At 47.7% G+C, this 27,886-nt stretch overlaps 1 protein-coding gene and 1 pseudogene across 1 annotated transcript; one reads left to right on the plus strand and one right to left on the minus strand.

Annotated features, from left to right (window-relative positions):
* The first annotated feature begins 14,728 nt into the window (after positions 1-14,728).
* Positions 14,729-15,499, plus strand: LOC110299444 (protein YIPF5 pseudogene; annotated as a pseudogene).
* Positions 15,500-19,729: 4,230 nt separating this feature from the next.
* Trim72 (tripartite motif containing 72) lies at positions 19,730-27,683 on the minus strand. Its single transcript, XM_021168775.3, has 7 exons — positions 27,502-27,683; positions 26,698-27,094; positions 23,597-23,692; positions 23,281-23,511; positions 22,633-22,655; positions 21,929-22,047; positions 19,730-21,204 (listed from the first exon to the last, which is right to left on the minus strand). The coding sequence occupies exons 2-7, from the start codon at positions 27,085-27,087 to the stop codon at positions 20,630-20,632; spliced, it is 1,434 nt and encodes a 477-aa protein (XP_021024434.1). The 5' UTR covers positions 27,088-27,094; positions 27,502-27,683; the 3' UTR covers positions 19,730-20,629.
* Positions 27,684-27,886: the final 203 nt, after the last annotated feature.

Genomic DNA, 27,886 nt, shown 5'->3' on the forward strand with positions numbered 1-27,886 from the left:
TTCTTGTGCAAATACAAAGCAAAGCCTTAGCTCTCTGGAGCAAGAGGGTCGGAAGTTCAAGTCCACCCTGGCCCACAATTGGTTTAGAGGCTAAGCTGAATTATATGAAATCCTGTCTCAAAAAAATACAAGCAAAAAGTGAAGAAAGCAAAGGGCTTAATAGAGGAAAACTCCCAAGTGTGAGGCCCTGGTTCTATTCCAAACATTGCCAAAAAGAAACAAAAGAAGGTTGGAGTGGGTACGTTGAAAAGGGAGGTGACTTCACAAAATGATTCCAGGGACATTAGTTAAGGAAGCAACTCCTGGGGCTGAATGAGATGGCTTGGCACTTAAGAGCAGTTCCCTGACCTTCCATGGGATCAGGGATCAGTTCCCAGGACACACACGACTTCTCATAACCATCTGGAATGCCAGTGTCGGGGGATCTGATGCTTCCTCGGGCCTCTATGGCACTGCAAACATGATAAACAACTCAGCAGTTAGGAGCACAGACAGCCTTTCCAAGGAACCTGAGTTTGGTTCCCAGCACCAACATAGGGTGAGTCCAGCTCCAGGGAATCCAACGCCTCTGGCCTGTGGCTCACACACACACAGAGGCATGCACACATTAAAATAATACAAGTAAATCTTTAAAAATAAAGAAGAAAATGTGGCCAGGCATGATGGCACACATATTTAATCCCAGCATTCAGAGTCAGGCAGGTCTCTGTGAGTTTGAGGCCAGCCTGAACTACCTAGTGAGTTCTATGCCAGCCAAAGCCACATAGTGAATTCCTGTCTCAAAACAAATAGAAAAAGAAATAAAAGAGAGAAAAAGAAAGGAAAAAGGGGTGGAGAGATGGTTTAGAGGTTAAGAGCATCTGTTGCGTGTCCAGGGCACCTAAGGTCTGTTCCCAGCACCCGTGTTAAGTGACTCGCCCAGGAGTCCCCTCTTCTGACCTCCTTTGGCATCTGCATACCCACACCTTTTTTTTTTTTTTTTAATTAAGCAACACATTTTATCTGCCCTTAATTTGCCACACTATCTTGGAAACTAATCCCTGTGGAAAATGATACAATTTCTATACCTATACAATCAATAAGTGCCTGGCCAAATCATTGCTAAATTTTTCTGAAGAGACCCTTGGGAGATTGACCCATTCCATCGAATGCCCACACACCCAAGAATATATGGCTAGATCAAACTGGACTCAATGTTTTGATTTTTTTTTTTTGGTTGGTTCATTGGTTGGTTTTTTGGTTTGGTTTGGTGGGTTTTGGTTTGTCTTTTGTTTGGTTGGTTTGGTTTTGGTTATTTATATTTTTTGAGAGAGGTTTCTCTGTGTAGCCCTGGCTGTCTTGGAACTCACTCTGTAGACCAGGCTGGCTTCAAATTCAGAGTACCTCTCCCTCTGGAGTGCTGGGATTACAGGAGCATGCCACCACCCAGCGGTTTTGTTTTGTTTTGTTTTGTTTTGTTTTATTGAAAACACAAAGTTGTGCGGTAGGGACTGCCACATAGATCTGAGAGGAGCTGGGTAACGAATATATGATCAGAATACATTATATGAAGTTCTCAAAAAAAATTCTCAAAGAATTTTTTTAATTAAAAAAGATCAGGCATGGTAACACATGCTTACAATCCTAGCTTGAGAGGCTGTGGCAGGAGTTCGCCGCCGTCTTGAACTACAGAGTCAGCAGAGGGTAGTCCAGGCTACACAGCAAGACCATGTCTTTAATAAAAGGCTGCCTGAATCCTGAGGGCAGAGACAAAAGCACTGCACAGGCTTTTGGCAGCAAGCTCTAGTCCCTCCCAATAGCACAGAACCCTGGCGCTCAACCCTCACACCCTCCACCAGGTCCTCACCTCAGATTCCTACCCACTGCTTTCTAGACCCTGGATCTGGTCCCATCTTATTTCTGTAAAACTCATGTAGAGCCATCCTCTTGTATCCCAAACTTAGCCTCTCTGTAATGGTTTGTATATGCTCAGCCCAGGGAGTTAAAAGGTGTGGCCCTGTTAGAGTAGCTGTGGCCTTGTTGGAGGAAGTGTGTCACTGTGGGCATGGGCTTTCAGACCCTCATCTTAGCTGCCTGGAAGCCAATATTCTCCCAGCAGCCTTCAGATGAAGATGTAGAACGCTCAGCATCTCCTGCACCATGCCTGCCTGGATGCTGCCATGCTCCCACCTTGATGATAATGGACTGACCCTCTGAAATTATAAGCCAGCTCCAATTAAATGCCCTTATAAAAGTTGCCTTGGTCATGGTGTCCACAGCAGGGAAACCCTAACTAAGACACTGTCCTTACTCTACTGTGTGTCCTCCCAATTCAGTCATTCTGTCCTCACATCTAAATAATCTGTCCTGGGAAATCCATCCTATCCCTCTGGACCCAGTGCAAGACCTGATGGTCCATGAAGCCACTACTTACCTACTCTCTTCTCCAAGCCACACTGTTTCTTCCAGAACCCCTAGCTCAGGCAGGGCCCATCAAGCCCTCACAGTAGAAATGACTTAACTACCTTAGTGAACAAACCAGTGGGGCCTACCACTCCTGCCTGCATTGCTCTGGAATCTTTGTCCTGGATCTGTTTGGGGAGGGACCAACTAAGGCAACTAGATCTCGGAAAATAATCTAGGCCAGTTCTTTCTCAATACAGGCAGAGAAATGGCTGTCCAGAAAGGGAAGATGATGTGGGCTCTCCATCATCATGGACAATGGTCCAAATGGTCTTCTCCACTTAGAAGACATTTTGTCAAAGTACTTCAAACTGTACTGGCTACTTATTACATCGAGTTAACATAGCTGGAGTCACTTTGGAAGAGGGAGCTTCAGTTGAGTAAATGCTCCCACTAGGTTGGCCTGTGAGCCAGCCTGATATGCATTTTCTTAATGGATGATCTGTTGAGATTTGGTCTTTTGCTATGTATCCTAATGCTAAATGCTGGCCCCCAAGGCCTGGCTGCCTCTAAGGAGGAAAGAACCTGCACAGAGACCCAAGAGATGCTATGTGACCTTGCTCCCCAAGTTATGACTGATTGGTGAATAAAGATGCCTACAGCCTATAGCTGGGCAGAATTGAGATAGACGGGGTCTGGGGCTCCCAGGCTTGGGATCTGAGGAGAACCATGAGGAGAGAGAAAAGGTGGAGAGAAGTAGGAAGCCATGGGTTAGTGAAGCATAAAGCATGGCCAACTGAAGTTAAGAGCCGCTCAGAAGGAGCCTGGCTAATTGCATGCTCTCCAATTGCTGCTCATAGTTAATCAAGATCATCAAATGCATTTGTCTCTGTGGTCTTCACTTTTCAATGACTACTTCTAATGATGGTTCTTAAATGTTTCAACCTCCCTTCTAGCCCACCACCCACCAGAGCTAGAGGGAAAGAAAGGATACAGGGGAAATAGACCTGTTTAGAAATGGTTCTTTGGAGCAAATTCTATCAGCAGTTCAGTTCACAGGACTCTGCAGCAGCAACTCCATCCACTCACAAACACTTCACTAATGTACTGAGCAGCCCAGTTTGGTGGAGTTGGGATAGCAAACATGAATCAGCAGCGGTGGGTGTGACACAACCTAGCAGAGACAGCCAGGCCTCAGCCGAATCGGCACAAGTCAGCAGGAAAGATTAGGAACATCAAGGATCCCAGAAGTTCTTTGCCATGCCTCTCTCAATGAAGCCAAGACTTGAGACCAAGAAGCTTGAAAAGCTAGCTATGCCAGCAGGCCCAGCCAAGCCTCCTTCAGTGTCGGTTGAATCCTATTTATACCCCCTCCAAACATCACACATCCTCCACGGGCCTTGCCTTGCCTCTACACGTGAGTACCAAAACTCCACATGTATCTATATCTGCCAACATCACTCTGCCAATCAGCTAAGTCAGAGAGAAGCAGCAAGAAGCTGCAGCACATCACCAGAATTTTGTGGTGCATTTCTCTCTATGGAGTCCAGACAAATGCAGTTCAACTACGAAATGTAAGCCAAATCAATACATGCATGCTGTTAGCAAAGAATCCTTCATCATGAGTCCTTTCATGTGCTTGCTTTAGCAAAACAGCCTTTCACCTGTATCTTAGTCAGGGTTTCTATTCCTGGACAAAACATCATGACCAAGGAGCAAGTTGTTGAGGAAACTGTTTATTCAGCTTACACCTCCAAACTGTTGTTCATCACTAAAGGAAGTCAGGACTGACTTCCTTTAGTCAAGCAGATCAGGAAACAGGAGCTGATGCAGAGGCCATGGAGGGGTGTTTCTTACTGGCTTGATTTCCCTGGCTTGCTCAGCTTATGTTCTTATAGAACCCAAGACTACCAGCCCAGGGATGGCATCACCCACAAGAGGCCCTCCCTACTTGATCACTGTCTTAGTCAGGGTTTCTATTCCTGCACAAACATCATGACCAAGAAGCAGTTGGGGAGGAAAGGGTTTATTCAGCTTACACTTCCACACTGCCATTCATCACCAAGGAAGTCAGGACTGGAACTCAAGCAGGTCAGGAAGCAGGAGCTGATGCAGAGGCCATGGAGGGATGTTCCTTACTGGCTTGCTTCCCCTGGCTTGCTCAGCCTGCTCTCTTATAGAACCAAGACTACCAGCCCAGAGAGATGGTCCTACCCACAAGGGGCCTGAAACCCTAGATCACTAATTGAGAAAATACCCCACAGCTGGATCTCATGGAGGCATTTCCTCAACTGAAGCTCCTTTCTCTGTGATAACTCCAGCTGTGTCAAGTTGACACAAAACTTAGCCAGTACAATCACTAATTGAGCAAATGCCTTACAGCTGGATCTCATGGAAGCACTTCCCCAGTTGAAGCTCCTTTTCCTGTGGTAACTCCAGCCTATGTCAAGTTGACACACAAAACCACCCAGTTCAACCTGTCTCTGCTTCAGCTAAACGTTCCTTCACATTGTCTGCTTTAGCGAAACACCATCCGACACAACTGACTTTCCAAAGAAACCGGAAGTTGCCACTTCATGCCTCCTTAGGTTTGTAAAATAGTTTACACCATGAACTTTCGGTAGTCTCCGAGCTCCCAGGAGAGGCTTTCGCAGCTGTCGGTGTTGTCAAATCAGAAAAGCTAACTCCAGATGCTTTAAAGACTCATCCCTGTAGTTCTGAGGAACAGAACTTAGAAAGACAGAGACAGAGACAGAGAGAGAAGGGGGAGAATTATATAACATATACATATGCATATATACATATATACATATATGGGCCAACTAATCCAACAATGGCTGCTTATAAACAGAAGGTCAAAGAATCCAGTAGTTGTTCAGCCCGTGAGGCTGGATGTTCTCAGCTGGCCTTACATATACACTGGAATCTCAAAGAAGTAGGCTCTAATGCCAGTGAAGGAATGGGCTGACTTGTGAGGCTGGAGCAAGCAGACAGAGAGCAAGCTTCCTCCTTCCTTGTCCTTACGTAGGCTTCCTGCAGAAGGCGTGGCCCAGATTAGAGGTGAGTTTTCCAAGATCAAAAGATCTGGATTAAAGGAGTATCTTCCTATCTCATACATCCAGATTAGAAGTGAAACTTCCCACTTCAAATTAAGAAAAAGTCTCTCACAGGCATGCCCCTCTATTTTTGGGTTTTAGTTAATTCCAGATGTAATCAAGTTGACAACCAAGAATAGCCATCACAGTTTGAGGCTAGCCTGAGCTATATGAAATCCTGAGTCCAAAAAAAAGGAACAAAGAAAGGATTCTTTTTTTTTTTTAAGATTTATTTATTTATTGTATGTAAGTACACTGTAGCTGTCTTCAGACACTCCAGAAGAGGGCGTCAGATTTCATTAGGGATGGTTGGTTGCTGGGATTTGAACTCGGGACCTTCGGAAGAGCAGTCGGCACTCTTAACCACTGAGCCACCATCTCACCCGAAAGGATTCATTTTTAATATGGCTCCTACTATTTGTTTTACAGCGTTTTGTGGTGGTTTACAAGGGAAACTGAAGTGTTTATACAATGAGAGCTATTCCTATCTTCTTATCTATTCCCGGGTGGTAGATAATGTGCCTGGTATGTACAAGGCCCTGGGTTCATCCCCAGCACCATCACACACACACACACACACACACACACACACACACACACACACACAAAAGAGCCTATCCGCCACTGGGATCTTAAGCAATTGAACACGTGGAGCATGTGGGTGTCTCCTGACTCACAAGTTTCCTCTTAAGAAACTCACCTCCACCCCTGCCTTGCAAAATCCTGCATTCAAGTCCAGGCATGATAGTGCATGCCTTTAATTTCTTGAGAGGAAGAGGTAGTTTAGTTGAATATCTATGAGCCCAAGGCCAGCCTGGTCTCCATAGTGAGACGCTGTCTTTAAAAAATGATAATAGTAAAATAATAATAATAATAATAAAACGAGACAAGCTAACACATGCCTATAGTCCTACCACTTAGCAGGTAGAAGCCAAAAGAATCTAGAGTTCTCAGCCACCTTCAACTACATAGCAAGTTTGAGACCAGACTAGGCTATATAAAGTTTGAGGCCAGCCCTGTCTCAAAAGAAAAAGGAGGGGGTGGGGTGGACTAGAGAGATGACTCAATGATTAAGAGTGCTGGCTGCTCTTGCAGAGGGCCGGATTCTTTTCCCAAACCGATATGGTGGGTGACTCACAAGCATCCATAACTCCAGTCCCAGGGGAGCACAGGGCCTTCTTCTGCCCTCTGTCACATGGCTCCATACGTACATGCAGGCAAATCCTCGTCCACACAAAAGAAAACAAGCCAATCTCTACAGTGGGGAGGGGAGAAGGAACTTTCAGAAACAATGAATCTTCCAAGTGAGTTGAGTGACATTGATAGAGGTAGCTCGCGCTCAGGACTCAGGAGTCCCACCCCAGGAGCAGGAATCCACAATGCAAAGAACAGTGTGGGCCATGCTGCTCCCAGAAACCGTATGTTTTTATATGAAAATCCCAACACCAACTGTTGGATACCTCCATCCCAGTAGGCCAGGGCACTCCCAGAGGATGCTGTTGCTAAAGATGCCACACACTTTGTATCCAGGACACAGAGGATTCAGGCTAGACCTGAGCTGAAGCGTTTTCTGAGGTGGGTGGCTTTAACAGTCCCACAGGCAGACTGCTGGGAGAGAAAAGCCATCAGTGGTCACCACTGTGATTAGATCTGAAGCCACGCAACTACATGCCTGGTACTGTGAATCTGTCCTCAGAAGATTACAAATGAGGAAGTCACACCCAAACAGAGGACCTACGAGTCGCTCTGCTTACCGAACACTTGTCGAACTTCTTGCTAAATGTTTATGTTTGCACCCATATATTATTGATAAGAGAAGCTTCTCTTTTGCAGAGGGAGATCGTTAATGCAGAGACTCATACCAGATCGCAGTGCTGGGAAGGAGTGACTCTTGAGTCCACATCCCTAAATGGGCATCATCTATAACACTCTCAAAAGCTTAGAAAGCACTCAGAAGAGGGAGAAAAAAAGAGATCACAAGAGCTGGAGGCCCGGGAAGACAGCTGTAAATCTCTGACATCTGGACGTGAGGGTGTGATGGCTATTCTTGTCTGTCAACTTGACTACATCTAGAATGAAGTATGATCCAGTACACCTGTGAGGGATTGTTTTTGCTTGCGTAAATCCATTTCTAGTCCAAACCATCGAGGTAGAAAGGCACGCACCTATGATCTAGATCTTGAGGACGCACCTTTAATCTGTACCACACCTTCTTCTGGAAGCCTACGTAAGGACCTAGAAGAAGGAAGCTTTTGCCTTTTGCTTATTTTCCACTACCTAGAAAGCAAGTCCATTCCTTCACTAACATAGAAGCCTACTTCTTTGGGATTCCAGCATATAGTGAAGACCAACTGAGACTCAGAATGTGGACGGAGCACTACTGGATTATTGGACTTTCCATTCACAGCCAAGACTAGCTGGACTGCAGCCTGTAAGTCATTCCAACAACAAGATGTGTGTGTGTGTGTGTGTGTGTGTGTGTGTGTGTTATGGTCTGACTCCCCCCAAAATAGCTGTAGCCATTTTGTTCCATGCCTGCCAGATATGTCATATTGTTGCTGTAACATGCCTGCCAGATGTCACTGACACAGAGAAGTGACTCAGATCAAGGACATGCTGACCACATTCCCTGTTCTGTATGAGGTTTGCTAATCTTAAGAAAGTCCACAGAGCTTTATGGAGGACCCATCAAATCAAAGGTCAATATGAATTGTTATGTCTAAAATATCTTAAGTCAGAACTGATCACTGGGCAGCCCTTCCTGCTGTATAGTTTTTGTGGCTGACACTGAAAAATGCTACTAATAAGCCAAAAAGTTGTAATACTATGAACAACTTTGCAGAGTCAGTTCTGTCCCTCCACTTTCTCACAGCATGGGGGTTACTTTTCTGTTGCTGTAGTAAAATATGGTCAAAAACCTTACAGGAGAAAACACTTAAGTGGGATAGGGATCATGAAGGCCCAGAAGTCATGGAAACAGCAGGGCAAGCACGGTGGCAGGAGCATGTGTGACCACATTTTCATCTACACAGGTGTCAGGACAGGAAGCGAAGGAGGGCTTTAAATTTTCAAACCTTGCCCCTCCTCCCATGACACACTTCCTTCAACATGGCGCCACATAGGTTCCAGAGCCTCCCAAAACAGCGCCATCCACTGGGGAGTAGGTGTATTTTCATGAACACATGAAGGCTATTGCTTATTCAAACTGCAAGTGGGCTCTGGGGATTAAACTCAGGTCACCAGGCTTGTATGGCAAAGAGCCTTAACCCAATGAGCTGCCTCGATGACTCCTCTAAAAAGAGTTATTTTCATTAAGAACAGTTTTTCTTTTATTTTTAAGATTATAATTACATAATTCCTCCTTTCCCTTTCCTTCCTCCAAATTCTTCTGTATACTCGTGTGTGTGTGTGTGTGTGTGTGTCCTGTTCAGTCCGTGTAACGTTACTTGTATGTTCATATTTTCAAAGCTGGCCATTTGGTATTGGATGACGTATTGGATTGCTCCTCCCTGGAGAAGACTATTTCTCCCACTTTCAGCATGCCTTATGTGGTGGTTTGAATATGCTTGGCCCAGGGAGTGGCACTATTAGGAGGTGTGGCCTTGTTGGAGTAAGTACAGCCTGTAATATTCAAAATAAACTCAAGACTACCCAGTAACTTCCCCCTTCAAATGGACTTTCCAAACTGTCCTAGCAGGCCAAGTACAGAGCCAGAAAAAGAAGCTGGCTGACTAAACAAATATAGAAACATAGTTTTAATGGTCAAAATGACTAAGCTTACAGCTGCCAGAACAAGATTAACAGTTCCCCTGCCCTGCCTCACACTAAAAACCACAAGGACAGACAAAATGAGAGTCACCCTATACAAACCAACCAATGCCTAAGGTTATTTGCTACACCAATTAAAATAAGCCAAACTACCCTGGTGCCTAAATCCTCCCCTTACAAAGGTATAAAAAGTGTGTTCTTTCTTTGTTCTGGGTCTCTCCTCCAGCCTGTGTGCTGAGAGGGGGTTCCCCAACATGTTGGATAAGTAAAATTCTCATGTGTTTTGCAGCGATGGAGGTCTCTGTGGTCTTTGTGAGTAAGGGTCTCTTGACAAACTATAACAAGCCTTGTTGGAGAAAGTGTATCACTGTAAGGGTGGACTTTGAGACCCTCCTCCTAGCCACCTGGGTGACAGTCTCTCCTGGCTGCAATCGAATCAAGATACAGAACTCTCAGCTCCTCCAGCCCCATGGATGCTGCCATGCATCCTGCCACAATGACAATGGACTGAACCTCAGAATCTGTAAGCCAGACCAATTAAATATTGTCCTTTACAGGAGTTGCCTTGGTCATGGTGCCTCTTCACAGCAATGGGAACCCTAACTAAGATGCTTTGTGTGCAGTTGAGGCCTTGCGTGCTTTCTCCCATCCACTTCTGCACATCTATTGCTGTCCTTGTTCAGCTCATAATTTAGCCAGCCAGGTTAGTGAGAATATGGGTGCAGCTTCTGACATTTCTAGGAGACCTAATCTCACAGCAAACTCCCTGATCCTCTGGTTCTTACAATTTTTCTGCCTCCTCTTCCTAAAAATTCCCTGAACCTTAAGTGTGGGAGTTGTTTTATAGATGTATCTGTTTGGACTCCAAGGTATGTATGCTACTACGAGACCACACCTTAGTGTTATCTTGCATGCTGGTCATTGTTGTAGTTCATAGACATTATAGCTGTATAGGGCTGTTGGCTTCCTCCCTCCTTTGAGACGGGGTATTCAGATCAGTTCCAACTCAGAGACCTCTGGGTGGTAGCTGAACTGGTCAGCCTACCAGCTCTCCTGCACCCACACCACCAGGGCAAGCTCTCCAGCACTGCCCCAGCTAGCTCACCTAATGCCACATTCAGCAAGGAACAGGGCCACCTCTCCCACTCTCATGCTCTGAGACCAGCTCACCCTTAACCACGCCAGCAGAACCAGCTCTATTTTGCTGCTCAAGTGAGGTGCAGGTTGCTGGGGGGGGGGGGGGCTCTCCTGAGTGCTTCAGCAGGTGAGGGGCTGGGCCAGTTCTCCCCTTACCACACCCTCGGAGCTGGCTCACCTGCAACTCCTCCACCCCAACCAGGGCACAATAGGTTATCTGAGAGGAGTCCCAGTGATGAACCAGTATTGATAGTATAGCAGGAGCCAGGGGCCTTGAACCAGACCAATGACTCATTGCCGTAAGTAAACATTTGCAAGTGAAGATGTATGGACAAAAGAGTTTACTGTGAGACATGCTGTCACACACTACAGCTTCCACAAGGAGATTTGGGGTTTTTTTTGGGGGGGGGATGGGGTTGCAAGAGCAGAGGGCAGGCACAAAGGGATGGGGAGTTGAGTGGATTGTGGTGTATGATGTGAAACTGGCAAAGAATTTAAAAGCTAAATACAGCTGGGTGTGGTGGCGCACACCTTTAATCCCAGCACTTGGGAGGCAGAGGCAGGCAGGCAGATTTCTGAGTTTGAGGCCAACCTGGTCTACAAAGTGAGTTCCAGGACAGCCAGAGCTAAACAGAGAAACCCTGTCTCAAAAAACAAACAAACAAACAAACAACAAAAAAAAGCTAAATACAAAAGAAAAAAGAAAAAGAAACAAGTAGCCTTACTTGTCTTGGGTTTCCCTGTAATCAGCTTCAAAGGCTAAGCGAATGCATTGCTTAATCTTAAGTTATGTCCTCTTCACGACCCTAACCCAAAAAAGTGCACGTCCATCACTTATTCATAACATAAAAATAGAGAGGTTGAAAGCAATCTTACAAAATGAAAATCCACCACACTGTTGAACACAATGTTTATGAGTATTATTAAACACAAACATGAATATTGCTCAATAAACAATGATTGTTTATCTGGATCATTTGGGACCAGCTGATATCTGTGACTTAATGTCTTGTAACACTACTGAAGATGTCTGTAAAGTGTCCCTCATTCCCTCCCCTTAAGATGATTTCAGTACTGTTCAATAAAGACAGAGCAAAGCCATTTGTAAGGGTCAGACACACAGCCACATGGAGACTCTGATGCAAACACGGACAGATTTATAAGACAGTCCTTAGTCAGGCACAAATTCAGACTCATACAACACACAGAGGACTAAAGACACAGAATGAAACAATGAATTCAAATCTGGGATCCCTCTTAGTTAACTGACACCAAGGGGAAGTGCTTTGATTTCTTTCTATGACACCAACACATTATTGGTGGCTTGCAGTTTTATTAATGCAGACAAACTGCATTTTAGAGCCTCTCGCTGGGGGGGGGGTCTTTAATGTGTTAAATACACACAGAAGTATGTTGTACCCCATTGATACGTACAACTATTATATATTAATTAAAAATGAAAAATGGGTGGTAGTGGTGCACGCCTTTAATCCCAACACTCCAGAGGCAGAGGCAGGCGGATCTCTGAGTTCGAGGACTGCCTGGTCTACAGAGGGAGTTCCAGGACAGTCAGAGTTACACAGAGAAACCCTGTCTTAAATAAATAAATAAATAAATAAATAAATGCAAGCTTGGGGAGAGGCAGCCTCCTGATCCCCTCCTTCAATCCACGATGGAGAAATAGCCCAATCTTATTATGCTGGTCTGCTTCCAGGAAACACAGTTCAAAAGGACAGTGTCTTAGTCATGCCCAGAGAACAGTGTTTCACAATAGCTCAGCATCCTGAGCCCTTAAGAGGGTTGTAGATACAGCCTTCAGGATTTCCTAGTGACAAGGGCAGGGCTAGTGTCCTCACTCGAGTCATTGTCCTTCTGCCACCACAACAGGCTCCCCAAGCTCAAAACAAGTGAACTCTCCTGTAACAGTGCCCAGACCTTACTTAATACAACCAACTCCATGATGGAAGGACCATTCGGGCCATAAAACTAGGCATATAAACAGTCCAACCTGCCAAAACTAAAACAAAGGCCTAATTCATCAAAGACCATAGTTCCGGAAAGTCCTAAATGACTAACCTTGCTTTTCAGCTTCAATAGTTCTGGCTAACTGTACTTGTTAACTGAGTATGTCAACCCATACCCTGGTTTTCATGCTTAAAAACTCACCCTAAAAAAGGCTCAGGGTGATCATTGGGATCCATAATACCAAGTGTAGTCACTGACTGGCTAATAAACACCCTCTTTGACTTAAACCCACGTCTGAGCAGTCTTCTCTGGTGGACACCCAACAACACCCTTATGGAGACCAGAGGTCTCTTTTCTGGATTGGAGAAGTTAGAGTCTGGATGAAGCCTGAGGAGACCCTGATGTCCATCACTGGGATTTAGAGATCTTTATGAACTAGACAGCCTGTGTTTGCTCCCAAACTGGAGCATTCTGAAAGGTGGAATGGAGATGGCTAGGAGCAGCTGAGATGTCCAGACAAGAAAAGAGATAAGACAGTGTCCTTTAAACTAGGAATACATAAGACCCACCCCTGTAACGAATCCTGGAGAAAGCAGCAGGATTGAGGTAGTAGGAGATGCCTCTGCCCAAGAGAACTGCCTGCCATGGCAAAGAGACCAGATAGTGAGTGTACTTCCTGTAGCAGGAAGGACAGTCTGGGGCATGGTTGGGACAGTATACAAGTGTCACAATAAGTCAGGGCTGGAGGGAGAGATAACTCAGTGTTTCAGAGCACACACTGATCTTGCAAAGGACCTGAATTCAGTTCCCAGCGCCCACATTAAGCAAAGCAGCTCAAAAACACCTGTAAGTCTAGCTCAGGGGGATCCAAATTCTCTGTCCACACACATGCACATAACCCCACATAGATACGCATGCATGCACATCGTTAAAAATAATAAAGATAAGTGTCTTAGTTGGCATTTCTATTGCTGTGACAAAACACAAAGACCAAAAAGCAAGTTGGAAAGGAAAGGGTTTATTTGGCTTACACTTCCATATTGCTGTTCACTATTAAAGGAAGTCAGGATGGGAACTCAAAACAGAGCAGGGTCCTGGAGGCAGGAGCTGATGCAGGAGCAGTGGAAGGATGCTGTTACTGCCTCCCTCACATGGGTTGCCCAGCCTGGTTGGTTGGTTGGTTGTTGGTTGATTGGTTGGTGGTTGGTTGGTTGATGGTTGGTTGGTTGGTTGGTGGTTGGTTGGTTGATTGGTGGTTGGTTGGTGGTTGGTTGGTTGGTTGGTTGGTGGTTGGTTGGTTGGTGGTTGGTTGGTTGATGGTTGGTTGGTTGGTTGGTTGGTGGTTGGTTGGTTGGTTGGTGGTTGGTTGGTTGGTTGGTTGGTGGTTGGTTGGTGGTTGGTTGGTTGGTTGGTGGTTGGTTGGTGGTTGGTTGGTTGGTTGGTGGTTGGTTGGTTGGTTGGTTGGTGGTTGGTTGGTTGGTTGGTTGGTGGTTGGTTGGTTGGTGGTTGGTTGGTTGATGGTTGGTTGGTTGTTTGGTGGTTAGTTGGTTGGTTGGTTGGTGGTTGGTTTTTGTCTTTTTTTATTTGCCAGAAGCCATCTAGGAAAGGATATGGGAAGCAAGTGAGTTTTCTGGAGATGGCCCACCAAATTGCATGGCTGCAATAGGTTGCTCTGAGATGCAGGGTCCCCAGAAGCCATCAGCTTTTGGCCCCTGAATATCAAGACAGTTAAGTTGCCAGACATCATCAGTTTTTGGCCCCAGGTGCAGACACCATGACCCTCACTCCCTTCTTTGAGATCCTGACTGTGGGGGCAGGACCCAGCATTTATTGAAGCTTGCCCTCCCTCCTCTCCTCCTAGTCCCCCCATATCGCCTCACCAACACCCCCCATCCCTCTCTCCCTTTCTCCTCAGAGAAGGGGAGGCCTCCCATGGATATCAACCTGCCTTGGCAGATCAGGTTGCTGTAAGACTAGGCTCATCTCCTATTGAACCTAGCATGGCAGCCCAGTTAGGGGAAAGGGATCCAGTGGCAGGCAACAGAATCAGAGGCAGTCCCAGCTCTGGTTACTAAGGGACCCACATGAAGACCAAGCTTCACATCTGTTACATATGTGGAGGGGCCTTGGTCCTTCCCAGGCATGCTCTGTGGTTGGTGGTCAGCTCTGTGAGCCCCTATGGACCCAGGTGAGTTGATTCTGTAGATTTTCTTATAGTGTCCTTGAGCCCTCTGGTTCCTTCAATCCTTTCTCCCTCTCTTCCACAAGATTCCCTGAGTTCCGAGCAACAGGGCTACCGCCAGGTCTGAAGCTGAGTTAGAGGGATTACTAGGGGCAGCTGGAGTCGCAGCTGCAGCTGCCGAAGCATTTGATAGTTGGCAATGTCAGGCTTTGATAACTTAAACAGCAGTTTCTACCAGGTGAGTTACAGCATCGACGAGCAATCTCAGCAGTCCTATGACTATAGAGGAAGTGGGGGACCCTACAGCAAGCAGTATGCTGGCTGTGACTACTCGCAGCAAGGCCCATTTGTCCCTCCAGACATGATGCAGCCACAGCAGACATACACTGGGCAGATTTACCAGCCAGCTGAGGCCTATCCTCCAACAACACCTCAACCAGCCATTCTATGGAGACAGCTTTGAAGAGGAGCCCCCTCTGTTAGAAGAGTTGGGTATCAATTTTGACATTTGGCAAAAAGTGCTAACGGTGCTACACCCTCTGAGGGCAGCTGACGGCAGCATCATAAATGAGGACTTGGCAGGGCCAGTGGTGTTCTGCCTTGCCTTTGGGGCCACGCTGTTACTGGCTGGCAAAACCCAGTTTGGCTACGTATACAGGATCAGTGCAATTGGATGTTTAGGAATGTTTTGTTTGTTAAATTTAATGAGTATGACAGTTGTGTCATTTGGTTGTGTGGCAAGTGTCCTGGGTATTGTCTTCTTCCCATGATCCTGTTGTCCAGCTTTGCAGTGGTATTTTCCTTACAAAGAATGGTAGGAATTCTTCTCAGTTCCACAATTATTGGATGGTGTAGTTTTCCCACTTCCAAAATTTTTATTTCTGCATTAGCTATGGATGGACAACAACTTTTAGTGGCATATCCCTGTGCTGTGTTGTATGCAGTCTTTGCCCTGATTTCTGTCTTTTGAACTGATTTTGTCTGGGACATGAATATCAGTGGGCTGGATTCATAAAAAGGACCTTGGACTCTTAAAATTGGACCAGCAAACAACTGCAGTGCAGCTAATTCCTTTTCCAAGGAGCCGGGAAGTGACAGAAATAGACATTTATAGAAATAGTTCATTTGTACAGGAGAGTTGAACACCATGGAGTCACCTGAGTCGGCTCGCTCTGAGTGTTTGTGCTTACACAGCTAAGAAGGACGACTTCTTTCCTGATCCTACAGCCTTTAACAACTCTTTTTCCTTATAAATTATAATGGGATGTTTTTGATAGATTTTTACCAAGTGGAAAACCAACCACAAAGCTGATAATCTTTCTCAAAAACAACCCAGTTATTGTAAAGAAGAAACGAGTTTTACTGCAGAAATATTTTTCAAAGGAATTAGGAAAGAAAATAGTTGCTATGTCCTCAAGTGCACTGAAGTAAAGCTGAACAAAACCGAATTCCAACCTAGAGCTTTTTGAGTTTGCACATCAAATATTTGACATTCCTATAAGTTGTCTCATGAAACCTATGCTGAGATTCAGAGATACAAGGAGTTCACAATCTACCTTACTATAGAGATGAAATATGAACAACTGTTTAGACATTAGTGTCAACTAAATCTGGACTGACCACGTGAATGCTTAGTTCTGTCTCCACTTGTCCCACGAAAAAGAAATCACTAAGTTTTTTGGGGAAAACAATATTTAATATTTCACAATTTCAGTATTGCATTATTAATATATAGTAGATTATACATTAATATATAGTAGGTTATTAATTTTTTCCCAATTAAAAAAAAAAGACTCCCCGAGTTCCACCTAATGTTTGACTGTTGGTCTCTGCATCTGTTTCCATCACCTACCAGATGAAGCCTCTCTGATGACAGCTATGCTAGGCTCCTGTCTGAAAGTACAGCACAGCATCACTAATAGTGTCAGAGGTGGGCCCTCTCTTATGACATGGGTCTCATATTGGGCCTGTCATTGGTTGGCCATTCCCTCAATTTCTGCTCTATCTTTACCCCTGCACATCTTGTAAGCAGAACAAAATGTAGGTCGAAGATTTTGTAGGCGGGTTGGTGTCCCCATCCCTCCATTAGAAGTGGTACATTTACACAGTGGAATACTACTCAGCTATTAAAAACTAGGACATCATGAAATTTGCAGGCAAATGGATAGAACTAGAAAATATCCTGAGTGAAATAACCCAGACCCAGAAAAACACAAAACACACATGGTATATACTCACTTTTTTTTTTGTTGGTTTTTTTGTTGTTGTTGTTGTTGTTGTTGTTGTTGTTGTTGTTGTTGTTGTTGTTGTTTTGTTTGTCTTTCGAGGGTTTCTCTTTAAAGCCCTGGCTGTCCTGGAACTCACTCTGTAGACCAGGCTGGCCTCGAACTCAGAAATCCGCCTGCCTCTGCCTCCGGAGTGCTGGGATTAAAGGAGTGTGCCACCATGCCCAGCTAAAAGTACATTTTGATATAGAAATTTGGATACAGAGGTTTTCTTGAAAACCCATCCTTCCTTTACTCTGACAGTGAACAGCAACATCAGGGCTGCTGGCACTGCTCCCTAAGGTCTGGCACCTAAACATATGGCTTCTGTTAGCACTACCTCTGTACGCATTCAATGTGGCAAGCCCAGGTTTCTACCCCTCCACATGACTCTGAGGAGCACATTTACAGACTGGCCACAGCTCAGTCGACCAGAAGAAAGGTCATTTAGAACTTGTGGGAAGAAGGGCAGGGGCCATTAGTATATGTCCTCCATTAGTACGGTGAGACATCCAACCATGTTAAATAATCTCAGAGCTGAGACAGTTTTCAGGAATGGAAGGGAGCAAACTTCATTTTTATATAAATGAGCGCTCATGTGTGCATGCGCTCGCATACACACACACACACACGTATATATACATGTATGCTCAGTATGGGTCCAAACTGCAAGAGCAGTATGTGCTGAGCTAGCTCTCCAGCCCCTGACATGAACTGGAAGAGCCTGAGTTCACAGGAGCATGGCTATATTAGCTAATTTTGTGTGGGTGTGACTAAAACACCTGACAGAAGCAACGGAAAGGAAGGGTTAGTTTTATTTCACCCCCCTTCTTCTTTCCACCCCACACCCTTTGTTCCCTGTTGTCACTTTCTACCTTCATGTTGCATATATTCTATTATTTTTGGAGTCCCTTAACTATTTTTCCCCTCTCGTGTTTGACTTTCTAGTTTTATGACCTTCACACACACACACACACACACAGTTAAAAGTAAAATATTTCTTAAGATAACATCATTTTATTTACACCTAGAAGGTTCTAGAACCCCACCTAAGATGCCACAGAGCCTAGTAGAGCTTTAACTGTTATGAGGCCCAGGGAAGTGGAAATAAACTAGGTATAAAGTACAAAAGTATCGGGCTGGATAGATGGCTCAGTGCTTAAGAGCACTGGCTGCCCTTCCAGAGGTTCTGAGTTCAAGTCCCAGCATCTATATGGTGGCTCACAAATGTAATTCCATGTGATTCAATGCCCTCCCCTGGTGTGCAGATGTACATGCAAGCAAAACACCCATATACATAAAATACATTAGATAAAAAATAGAAGCAAACATGTGGACACGTAGCAAGCTCCTAACAGGAACTTTTGTTTTCCCGTTTAAGTGTGGTAGGTGCAGAGTCAAAAGGCAGGAGATGTCTCAGCAGCCAGTTACTCTGGGTTCCCTGCTTTCCCACTCTCTGCTGTCTAACAAGTTACCTGAATCTTGGCAACATATAAAGAAATGGGTTTACATAGCTCACAGTTCTGGAGGTCCAAGAGCATGATGCCAGCATAACTCAGTGATTCCAAGTGATCAGGAGGGAACGGGGATGGGAGGGAAGGGAGGACGGGAAAGAAGGGGGACAGGAGGGAAGGGGGACAGGAAGGAAGGGGAACAGGAAGGAAGGAGCAAATCAGTCCACAGCTCTTTTGCCTGGTCTGAGGTAAATCAAGAAGAGGCAAACACTGTCTATGCAGGTTGCCTGGGCCTTGCGGAAGCCCACCCTGGTCAAGTTTGCTCCTCCAAGATGAGAATTTATAGTCTGAAGCGCTCAGTATTGCCACCCGAGATGGAGTTGCAGCCTGGCATTCTGTGCAGAAACTCTTTACAGACACAGGTGGCATAAATGGTGTCATCTCAGGGCAACATCCTGCAAAGCATTGCTGCTCATTAAAGAATGTAACACAGCCAATACGTCAGGCCTTTGTCTCATCTCAAAGCAGATGTCTGCAGAACAGCAGGTTGTGTGGTAAAAGGAACAAGGGAACTGAGGAGAGGCTCAGAGGTAAAGGGGTTATGGTGCAAGCATGAGGAACACGATTCAGATCTACAGAACCCACAGAGATGCCAGCTGGCCATGGCAGCCTGCTCTAATTCAGCAGGCTGCAGGAGAGACAGCTCCGGAAGTAAGCTGGCCAGCTAGACTAGCCCAGTTGGGAAGCTCTGGCTTTGAGTTCAGCAAGAGACCACCGTGTCTCGATACATAAAGTGGAAAAGAATCAAAGAAGGCCTTCAATATAAACTTCTATCCTCCGCAAATACACATGTACACACACACACAATTAAAAACAATAATTTTTGTTCAGTCTAAGAAAGTTGCCCTGTGGTGGTGGTGGTAGCACACTCCTTTAATCCCAGCACTTCAAGACCAGCCTGGGTTACAGAGCAAGGTTCCGGGGAAGACAGGAAGGGCCAGTTTGGAAGCCCCACAGAAAGTCTTGCTTGCTGCCAGCAGCAGAGCTCACAGAAAGACAATGTGAAGCTCTTTCTCTTGGTAGAATCATGGAGGATTTCTTCAATGTCCAAACAAAACCACATTCTAGAGGCCATGGGAAAGACTAAGAGTTCTACTACTCCCTCTCCTCTTTCTCGGTCAGGCCATATAATCAGACTTAATGCCTCATGTCTGCGCTGATAGTCTACAGTCAGGGTGTGCTCTCAGGGTGATGCCAAGGTGACCAGCAGCTTCTGGGTCACTTAGAAACTTGTCACAACCAACTGACTTTGCTGAGCATGGCGGCATACACCTGTAACCACAACACTCCAGAGGCGGAAGAGGAGAATCAGGAATTTGAAGCTAACTTGGGGCACGTAGTGAATTCTATGCCAGCTTGAGCTACATAGCAAGACCTTGACTCCGAAGACAGACAGAGACAGAAACAGAGATAGAGAGGGAATCTGTTTATTTTTTAACATGTGTCAGTGTTCTGCCGGCACATGTATCCGTGTGCCACCGTGCTCACAGAGGCTGGAAGAGACCGTCAAACTCATTGTGATTGGAGGATCCTCAACGTTCTGCAAGAGCAGCAAGTCCCCATAACACGAGCCATCTCTACAGCTCTCTGCAGCTTCAAGAAGCCCTCTCTGCTGCAAACTTTCTATGAAACACCAGGGCCAAGAAGCGGGAGTGGGTGGGGAGGGGAGGGGGGGTGGTACAGGGGACTTCCAGGATAGCATTTGAAATGTAAATGAAGTAAATACCTAAAAAAAAAAAAAGAAGCCCTCTCTGACCCCTTCCCCTGTTGTTTTTGATAGAGTCCTGCTGCTGGCTTTCAACTTGTCATCCTCCTGCCTCAGCCTCCTGGATGCTGGGATTATAGCCATGCACCCAGCACCCTCTCGGGACTGCTGGGGGCTTTGAAAAGGCCGTTAGATACGAGCATTGACTGAAAACCCATCGGGTATGAGGAATCTGCAACCTTGAAAAGGAGGGGGCCTTCAGGAGTGGATTGCAGGGCTGAAGGGACCATTGTTCCATAGACTTCCCAAGATCCTCCACTAAATCCTTGCCAAATCCTATCCTCTCCCCAGCCTCCCTAAACCTCAGCTTCCTCCTGGAACTCTTGGCCCAAACTCAGATTTCCTCACTGACCTGAGTAATCTTCCCTCTATTCCTCACGTCGGTCCCCTGTGCACTCCCCTGAACTCTATAAGACAAACACCCCCTTCCTGGCCACCTTCAGCCTAGTCTTCGGCCCTAGAAATCCGCCCCCACCCAACCCATCCAGACCTAACAAAGGTGGCCTAAGTGATCCCACCGCCTTCAGGACCAGGCCTCCCTCCCAGTCGGCAGGAGCTCAGGCCTGTTCCTGCTCCGGCCCCACAAGCAGCAGAGGTTGAGCATTCTTGCCCTTGTCGTGCCAGCACACGTCAAAGATGGGATACACGGGCCCGGGCAGACGCTCGTGGAAAGAAAAGAGCGGCGTAAGGACATCGGGGTTGCTCGCATCATAGAAAGCCAGGACGCCATCTGCGAAGCTTAGGTAGAGGCCAATGCGCGCCGGCGGCCTCTCTGCGGTGCGCAGTGCCCTAGGCTCCTTGGCCTCCACGTGCGCCTCCAGGATCTTGCCATCGCGCAGACCGAGCAGCCACAGCCCCTGTGAGGGCACCGCGTGCAGCCGGCCACGGCGGGAAGCGTCAGCCGCCATCACTCCCATGGCCCAGCGCGGCTTGTCGCCCACCTCCACCTCCCAATAGTGCTCGCCCTGTGACAGCAGCTGCTGCGCCACCACCGCTACCGCCTTGTCGAACTGGCGCGTGTCTTCTCCCGCTGGCGGCGCCTTCTGGTCCGAGCACTCCACTCGGCGACCAGAGGAGGACACGACCAGGCTCGGGTGCGCAGAGCTGGGGTCAAAAGTCAGTTCCTCCAACGCTGCCAAAAACAGACAGTGGTCAGGCTAGCTCTGTGGAGCCTTCCCTCTCTCAAAGGACCTTAGACTCCTCTCCACCTCTCGTCAGCTACACAGTGAAGTAAGAGGTGGGCAGGACTGGGAGATACCAAATGAGTGATATTTTTTTGAGGCCCACAAAGGCCCAAGATCCAGAACAAGAGCCAAGAAGCCCAGTTCTGTCTGTCTTGATGTAGTCTCTGGGCCTTAAAAAGTTTTCTCTTGAATAAATTAAAGTTGTTGTCATTCACCCTCCTGGACCAGAGGCAGTAAAGGCTGAACAGCCCTGTGTATGTGTGTGTCCTTCCATCCTGTGGGCACCCAGAAATGTTACCTCTTAGAAGAGACTGAGCCCTTGGCCCCCAGCCACAGGCTCCCAGAGGCCATGTCAGCCAGCAGAGACCATTATCTCTATGGTCAGAGACAAGAACTGACCAAGGATCACACAGGCCGTGGCCCAGACCCAGCCTCAGCAGGGCTCCTGGGGTCAGCTGGGTGCTTTCCATGGCCTTTACCCACTGTCAACCCCAGGCCCTCAAAGGTCCTTCTCTAAGCACAGGTTAGAGGGCTTTAAGGAAGGACCCTAGAAGCAAAGAGTATCTTCTTCCGTGGCTCTCTGAGGTGGGGCTGGGAGGCCGTTCCCTGTGTCTGGGGCCTCTCACCAACCCCACAGTTATACAATGAAGAGCCACCCACCCATCTCAGTACCTGGCATCAGAGCCCGGAACATCTTCCTCCACACCTGGAATTTGAAGTCATCTGAGATGACAGGCAGCTGGATATCTAGCCTTGCCGGTGGTGGTGACTCTGACAGGATCTTCTGCAGCCTGGGGGTGGAGAGGTGATGAAGGGAAGGAAAAGTTACTCCCCAGACTAGAGGGCTCAGGTTGTTAGAGAGGGCTTTCAGGGCTTCCTCACCTCACACCCTTGCCTTAAACATGAGTGCATGCAATGCCACTGAACATAAATGCACCCTTTAAAATGCTTGAGCCAGGCATGGTGGAGCATGCCAAAAACCCTAGCATGTGCGAGGCGAGGCAGGAAGAATGCTCATTCCAGGCCTGACCACACTGTGAGCTTGAGGCCAGTCTGCCCTTTGCCGTGTTATAGCACCAGCTCCTGTCCATACTTCCAGCTTCAGCTCCAATGTCTGTCCTCCTGGGAAGTCTCCTTCAGCAATCCCTCTGCCTCCCAGCAGTCTTGAAATGATACCTGTGACCTATTCCACATCTGAGGCACCATGGCACCAGTATGTGAGGTCCTGGGATAAGGCTTAGGCTGTCTTGGGTCTGTGTTCAGCGCAAAGTGCACAGAAGTGGTTGTGAGACATGATTGGAAAGCATGGTGCGCAGCTGGTATCCCTGGAAGACTAGGGCAAGCAAGTTCAGCGAGAGAAAGAGACAGTTGCTCACCTGCTGGTCACCAGGCAGAATTTCTGGAGAAAGAGAAAATGAGAATGGAGATAAAGTAGGAAGGAAGGAAGGACTCTGGGGCGTTCTAATAATGAGTGTGGGGTCAGAAAGATGAGAAAAGCCAAAAGAAACCCAGGCCTCAACGCCACCTTCGGAGATTAACTATCATGTGAACAGAAACAAGTGCCCTTCCTTATCCCAGAGACATAAATCCGCCTGTTAGAAAACTGTCCCAGCCGGGCGTGGTGGTGCACACCTTTAATCCCAGCACTCGGGAGGCAGAGGCAAGCGGATTTCTGAGTTCGAGGCCAGCCTGGTCTACAGAGTGAGGTCCAGGACAGCCAGGGCTACACAGAGAAACCCTGTCTCGAAAAACCAAAAAATAAAAAAATAAAAAAAATAAAAAGGAAAACTGTCCCAGCAGACACACAAGCCTATAACATCATGACGTGAGTGGTGCCATGGAGACACTCACGCACCATCTAATCTGAACCACACAGTTCAGAGTACCAACACTGATATGAAGTCCTAGCTTGTCCCTTCACTGTTGCAGGCTTCAGGGTCCCCTGAACAATGTGACAATGGGATGAGGCACTGGAGCCTGAGCCATGGCCAGAAAGCAGGGAAGGGAGGTCCTCCAGTGCTCACCATGAGGAATTCTGTCTGTGGCTTGTCAGCCACCTCCTCCAGCACCTTCTCCATCTGCCTCAGTTGCTCTAGGTAAGAGTTCAGGCTTGACAGCTCCCGACGCAAGGCAACCCCAGCATCACCCCGAACCCTTTCTGCTTCACAGTCCAAAGAACTTTCTAGGGCAGCCAGGAACATCCGCATCTTCCCCAGCTGCTCCCCGACAGCTCCCCGGAACTGGCGCACTGTCTCCTGAGGTGGGGATGAGAAGATTCTTGCCTAGGGACCCTCAGCCTGGACCTACAGTCCCAGGGTTCTGCCACTACAGCCCCCTCACCTCCACCTCCACCAACTGATGCTCCAGCAACGCTACACTCTTCTCCTTGCGCATGCATGCCTCCTGCAGCTGCATCTTCTGCTGTGGAAGCTGTGTCTATGGGACAAATTAAAAGAGATGATAGGAATGCCATCCTCCTGCCATCTGTACTTTTCCCCTTGATGTTAGCTCTTTCTCCAGCCCTCTGTCTGGTCCCCTATCCATTTACATACCTCCGGGCCTAACCATACTTCATCCTAGTACCTGTCTTCGTATACACAAGAAGAGGGCATCAGATCCCATTACAGATGCCTGTGCACTCAGGACCTCTAGAAGAGCAGTCAATGCTCTTAACTGCTGAACCATCTCTCCAGCCTGATGTTCTATTTCCTAACTTCCCACTGGCCTTAATTCCCCAGCCTTACCTGCAAGCGGTTAACCCCAGTACATTTCCTTGCAAGGGTCACAAACACAAGATCACCACCAGACTGCAAAGTCTAGCATGTGCACACAGCACGCTTCCAGAAATGAGTGAAGGATGAACAAAAAAAAGAAAGGAAGCTGGCGATGATAATGTGTGTCTGCAACCCCCAGCCCTCAGGAGGCTGAGGCAGGAGGATCACAAATTTGAGACCAGCCTGAGCTACATAATAATACCTAGTACCTTGTCTCAGAGGAGAAGAAGGAAGAGAGAGGAAGGAAAATGAGGGGGAGGAAGAAGCAGAGAAGGAACAGGGAGGAGGGGGGAGGCAGAAGAGGGAAAAGAAGAAGGTGAGGAGGAGAAAGAGAAAAATGGAAGAAGGGGAGGAGAGAAAATACAATCTTCCCTTCCTGGGTTTCGTCCCTTACTTAAAAATTCAATCACGGGCTGGAGAGATGGCTTAGTGGTTAAGAGCACTGACTGTTCTTCCAGAGGTCCTGAGTTCTAATCCCAGGAACTACACGTGGCTCAAAACCATCTGTAATGAGATCTGATGCCCTCTTCTGGTGTGTCTGAAGACAGCTACAGTGTACTTACATATAATAAATAAATAAATCTTTAAAAATTCAGTCACAGTCAGCCTGGTGCCCTAGCCAGCCCCTTTTCCGCGCCTATGGGCTCTGAGGACAGAAAATCTAAGGCTAACCCTTCTGAGAGCTGGCATGGGATGAGCTAACAGTTCCTGCCGTGGTCATCCCTGCCTTCTTACCACCTCTGCTCTCCCCAGTCTCCTTTTCCTCCTATGAAGAATGGGAGCAGTAACACCCCCATTTCAATCAGATGACACCTCCTGCTCCCCTGAGGAAACTGAAGACAGAAGGTGGTGTTTGCTGAGGAATACTGGCCCAGGGGAAACCACAGGGCTGAACGGAGGACTCCTGGCTAGCTGCCAGGGCAGTCTCTTCCTCACGGGTCCTCACTCAAGGATCACCATCTGTTGACAGTGAGGCCAGCCTGGTTGCTCTGGGTGCCTGTGGTCAGAGGCTCAGACTGCAGTCAGAGGTTCAGGGTCAGTCATGGTCACAGGGCTGAGCCCTGGCAAACAAGCACCATCAGAAGGTATCAGGGAGCCTGGCTGGCCCAAGAAGTTCAGCTTGAGGCTGGCTCCACTCTGGAGGGCTTTCAACACATCCTGGGAGATAAAGGGAACTTGGACCACTGGATGCCATCAGCCTCACCAACAAACCAGTTGCCTTCGGCTTCAGTGCCAACCCATAGCAACTGTGCTGCAGAACATGGGTGTGCAGGGACACGCAGCACAGCTTCAAAAAGCAGTCAGTAGGAGCCCCCAGTGCCCAGGAACTTGTTCAACCAATCAAGTCTGGTAAGTGGGTTCCTGACCTAACCACTCTAGCCTGTCAAAGCTCCAGGCATCATGTCAGGCTCCAGAGCTCTCCCTGTTCCCTTCCTCCCTCGGGCTCTTTCCTAGGGTCTCCTTTCTCAGACCTCCTAAGGCTTAAGACTAAGCTGATGCAGATCCCGGAGACTGGAGCTCCACGTCTGCCCCTCATTTTCCCAGAAGCCTGATACACTTCTATCTCATAAGTTCTAGTCTCCCTTCACAGATAAAGATGAACAAGGTTAGATAGAGTTCAGGGATTAGCAAAGAGGAACTGGGCTGGGTGGTCTCCTAACAACAGGCTCACAGCCAGGACTGAACTGAACTGAGTAAGGTGGGCACAGGAAGGAGGGCCATGAGGCAAGGCCCTGGAAAGGTTGTTCAGGAATTGCTACCAAAAGAGAGTGAAGACTGGGTGCTGAGAAAGCAATGCCTGGGAGGCAGCAGAAGACAATGGCAACAGCCTCACTGGGCTGGAGTAGGACCCCAATTCCCTCACCTGGTGCTAGGGTTTGGTTTTTTGTTTTTGTTTTCCCATAGCCTAATAAATACTTACTAACACCTTCGTGGGCTAGGTGAGCACCTATCCGCTAGTATCAGCACAAAAGTGATTTGTGATATACATGATGATACGTAGAAGCCTGTGTACTTGGTGTATATCCATTCGGTGATAATTGGATATCTTTTTCCTGGTGCAACTTCAGGATAACACAGTTGTGTAAGGGCTGTATTCTAGTTTAGACTATAGTAACAGCCTAGGCTGGAATCTTGGTGCTACCTACCCATGGTGAGCTTTGGCCAGGAGTGCCTCACCCTTCCCACTCCCTTTGCAAACTTCAGGCTTGCACAAGTTTAATAAGTTTCAGGAATGAGTAGGCCTCTGCCGTGCATCGGTGCACAGCTGGACAGCTGGCCTCTGGGACTTTAACTTTCTGTCTGCTAGTCTTACCAGATCCTCCACCGTGCAAACATACCAGTCTAGCAGGCCCACCCAGTTCACCCAAGAGTGTGTGAGCCGAAGATAGTCTCCCAGTCCCAATATGCCAGTTTGGTCAGACCCGGCTCTGGCATTTCCAGGCTTGCTGGAGGACCGCAGCCAAGCAAGGTAGCTATTCTGCAGGCAGCTCCCAGCCGGTTCCTGTCCGCTTTGCTCTACAGGTGCCGCAGGCGGCCTTTGGATACCCTTCACCCCCTTTCTGGCTGCCTAGCCACGCCCACCCTCCTAAAGCAACCTGGAGCCAATTCTCAGAAGCTCATAATGAAAGTTCAGCAGTCCCACCCTGCCTTCACCGGGTCCCGCACCTTGAGGCGTGCGTGGGCTTCGGCGGCAGGCAGAAGACGATGACCACGGTGCAAACCGAGCGAGGCACACACACCACACACAAGTGTGCGGTCCTGCTCGCAGTAGATGCTCAGTGGATCCAGGTGCTCCTCGCAGTGGCCTTGGGGCACTTGCGCCAAACCCTCCACAAGGCGTGCCAACTGGAGGTTAGTGCTTAGAGCCTGTGGCCGTGTAGGTGCCTGACAACAGGGACAGGCAACAGTGCCGTCCGCAGCAGGCTCCCCTGCCACTCGAATCAGGCAGGCACGGCAAAAACTGTGGCCACACTCAGCCGTCACTGGAGCGTCGAACAGCTGCAAACACAGCGGGCAGGACAGTTCCTGACGCAGAAGGCCAGGTGCAGCGGACATGGTGAGCCTGGGAAGAGGAGTCCCATTAGAGAGACCCAAAGACAGGAATTCCAGCTCAATCACTGGGTCTGTGGCCCCGCAGCCAGAGCCCCATCCTGTAACTACCTCACATCCCACACTGGAAGAGAATCTGGTTTTGACCATCTGGTAAAGAGGATGTGGTGTTATCGCCATTCTCAGCCCAGATAAAAACAAATGTAACCCAACTAGGCATTTATCAGCCCCGGTTTTTAAACACTACCCACTCCACCCACTCCTTGCTACTGATTTAGCACAGGCTTCAGTCTGTGACCTAGGTCTGGGCCTTCACTCTTCTGGAATTATCTAGAATCCCCTCTCCAATTGACCTCCCACTGACCTCTCTCAAATACCCAGCCCTCTTCTTCCCCATATCTCAAGGCCCACAGGACTCACAGGTCTGGTGGGAGAACTTTGGCCAAAAAGACTCCCGGGAGGACAAGTCAGGAACAGGTCTAACAGCAGGGTGATTGGAGTTGTGTCCAGAGACAAGCAAGAAGCAAGCAGCAGGCTCAATGCAAGGGCAGGGATTCAGGGCCAGATGGCCGTGGGTGGACGCAACAGGTGATAGGCATATAGTGGACACCCTCCCAGATAGTTCAGTGGCCTAAGAACTATATTTAGCTGTCCTATCCACTCCCTCCCACAGCTTTCGGGAAACTGTTCTAAATATGGAGTGTGAGCAGTCAGCAGGCAGACATCCTGGCCTGGCCTAGTCCTTTCCTCAGGCCAGGCTAGAGCTTAGAATCAGTGGGCAAGCACGGCTGCCCTTCTCCCTACA

Source organism: Mus caroli, unplaced genomic scaffold (genome assembly GCF_978045245.1).
Source record: "Mus caroli unplaced genomic scaffold, Mus_caroli_1 scaffold_8, whole genome shotgun sequence".
NCBI classification, from domain to species: domain Eukaryota; kingdom Metazoa; phylum Chordata; class Mammalia; order Rodentia; family Muridae; genus Mus; species Mus caroli.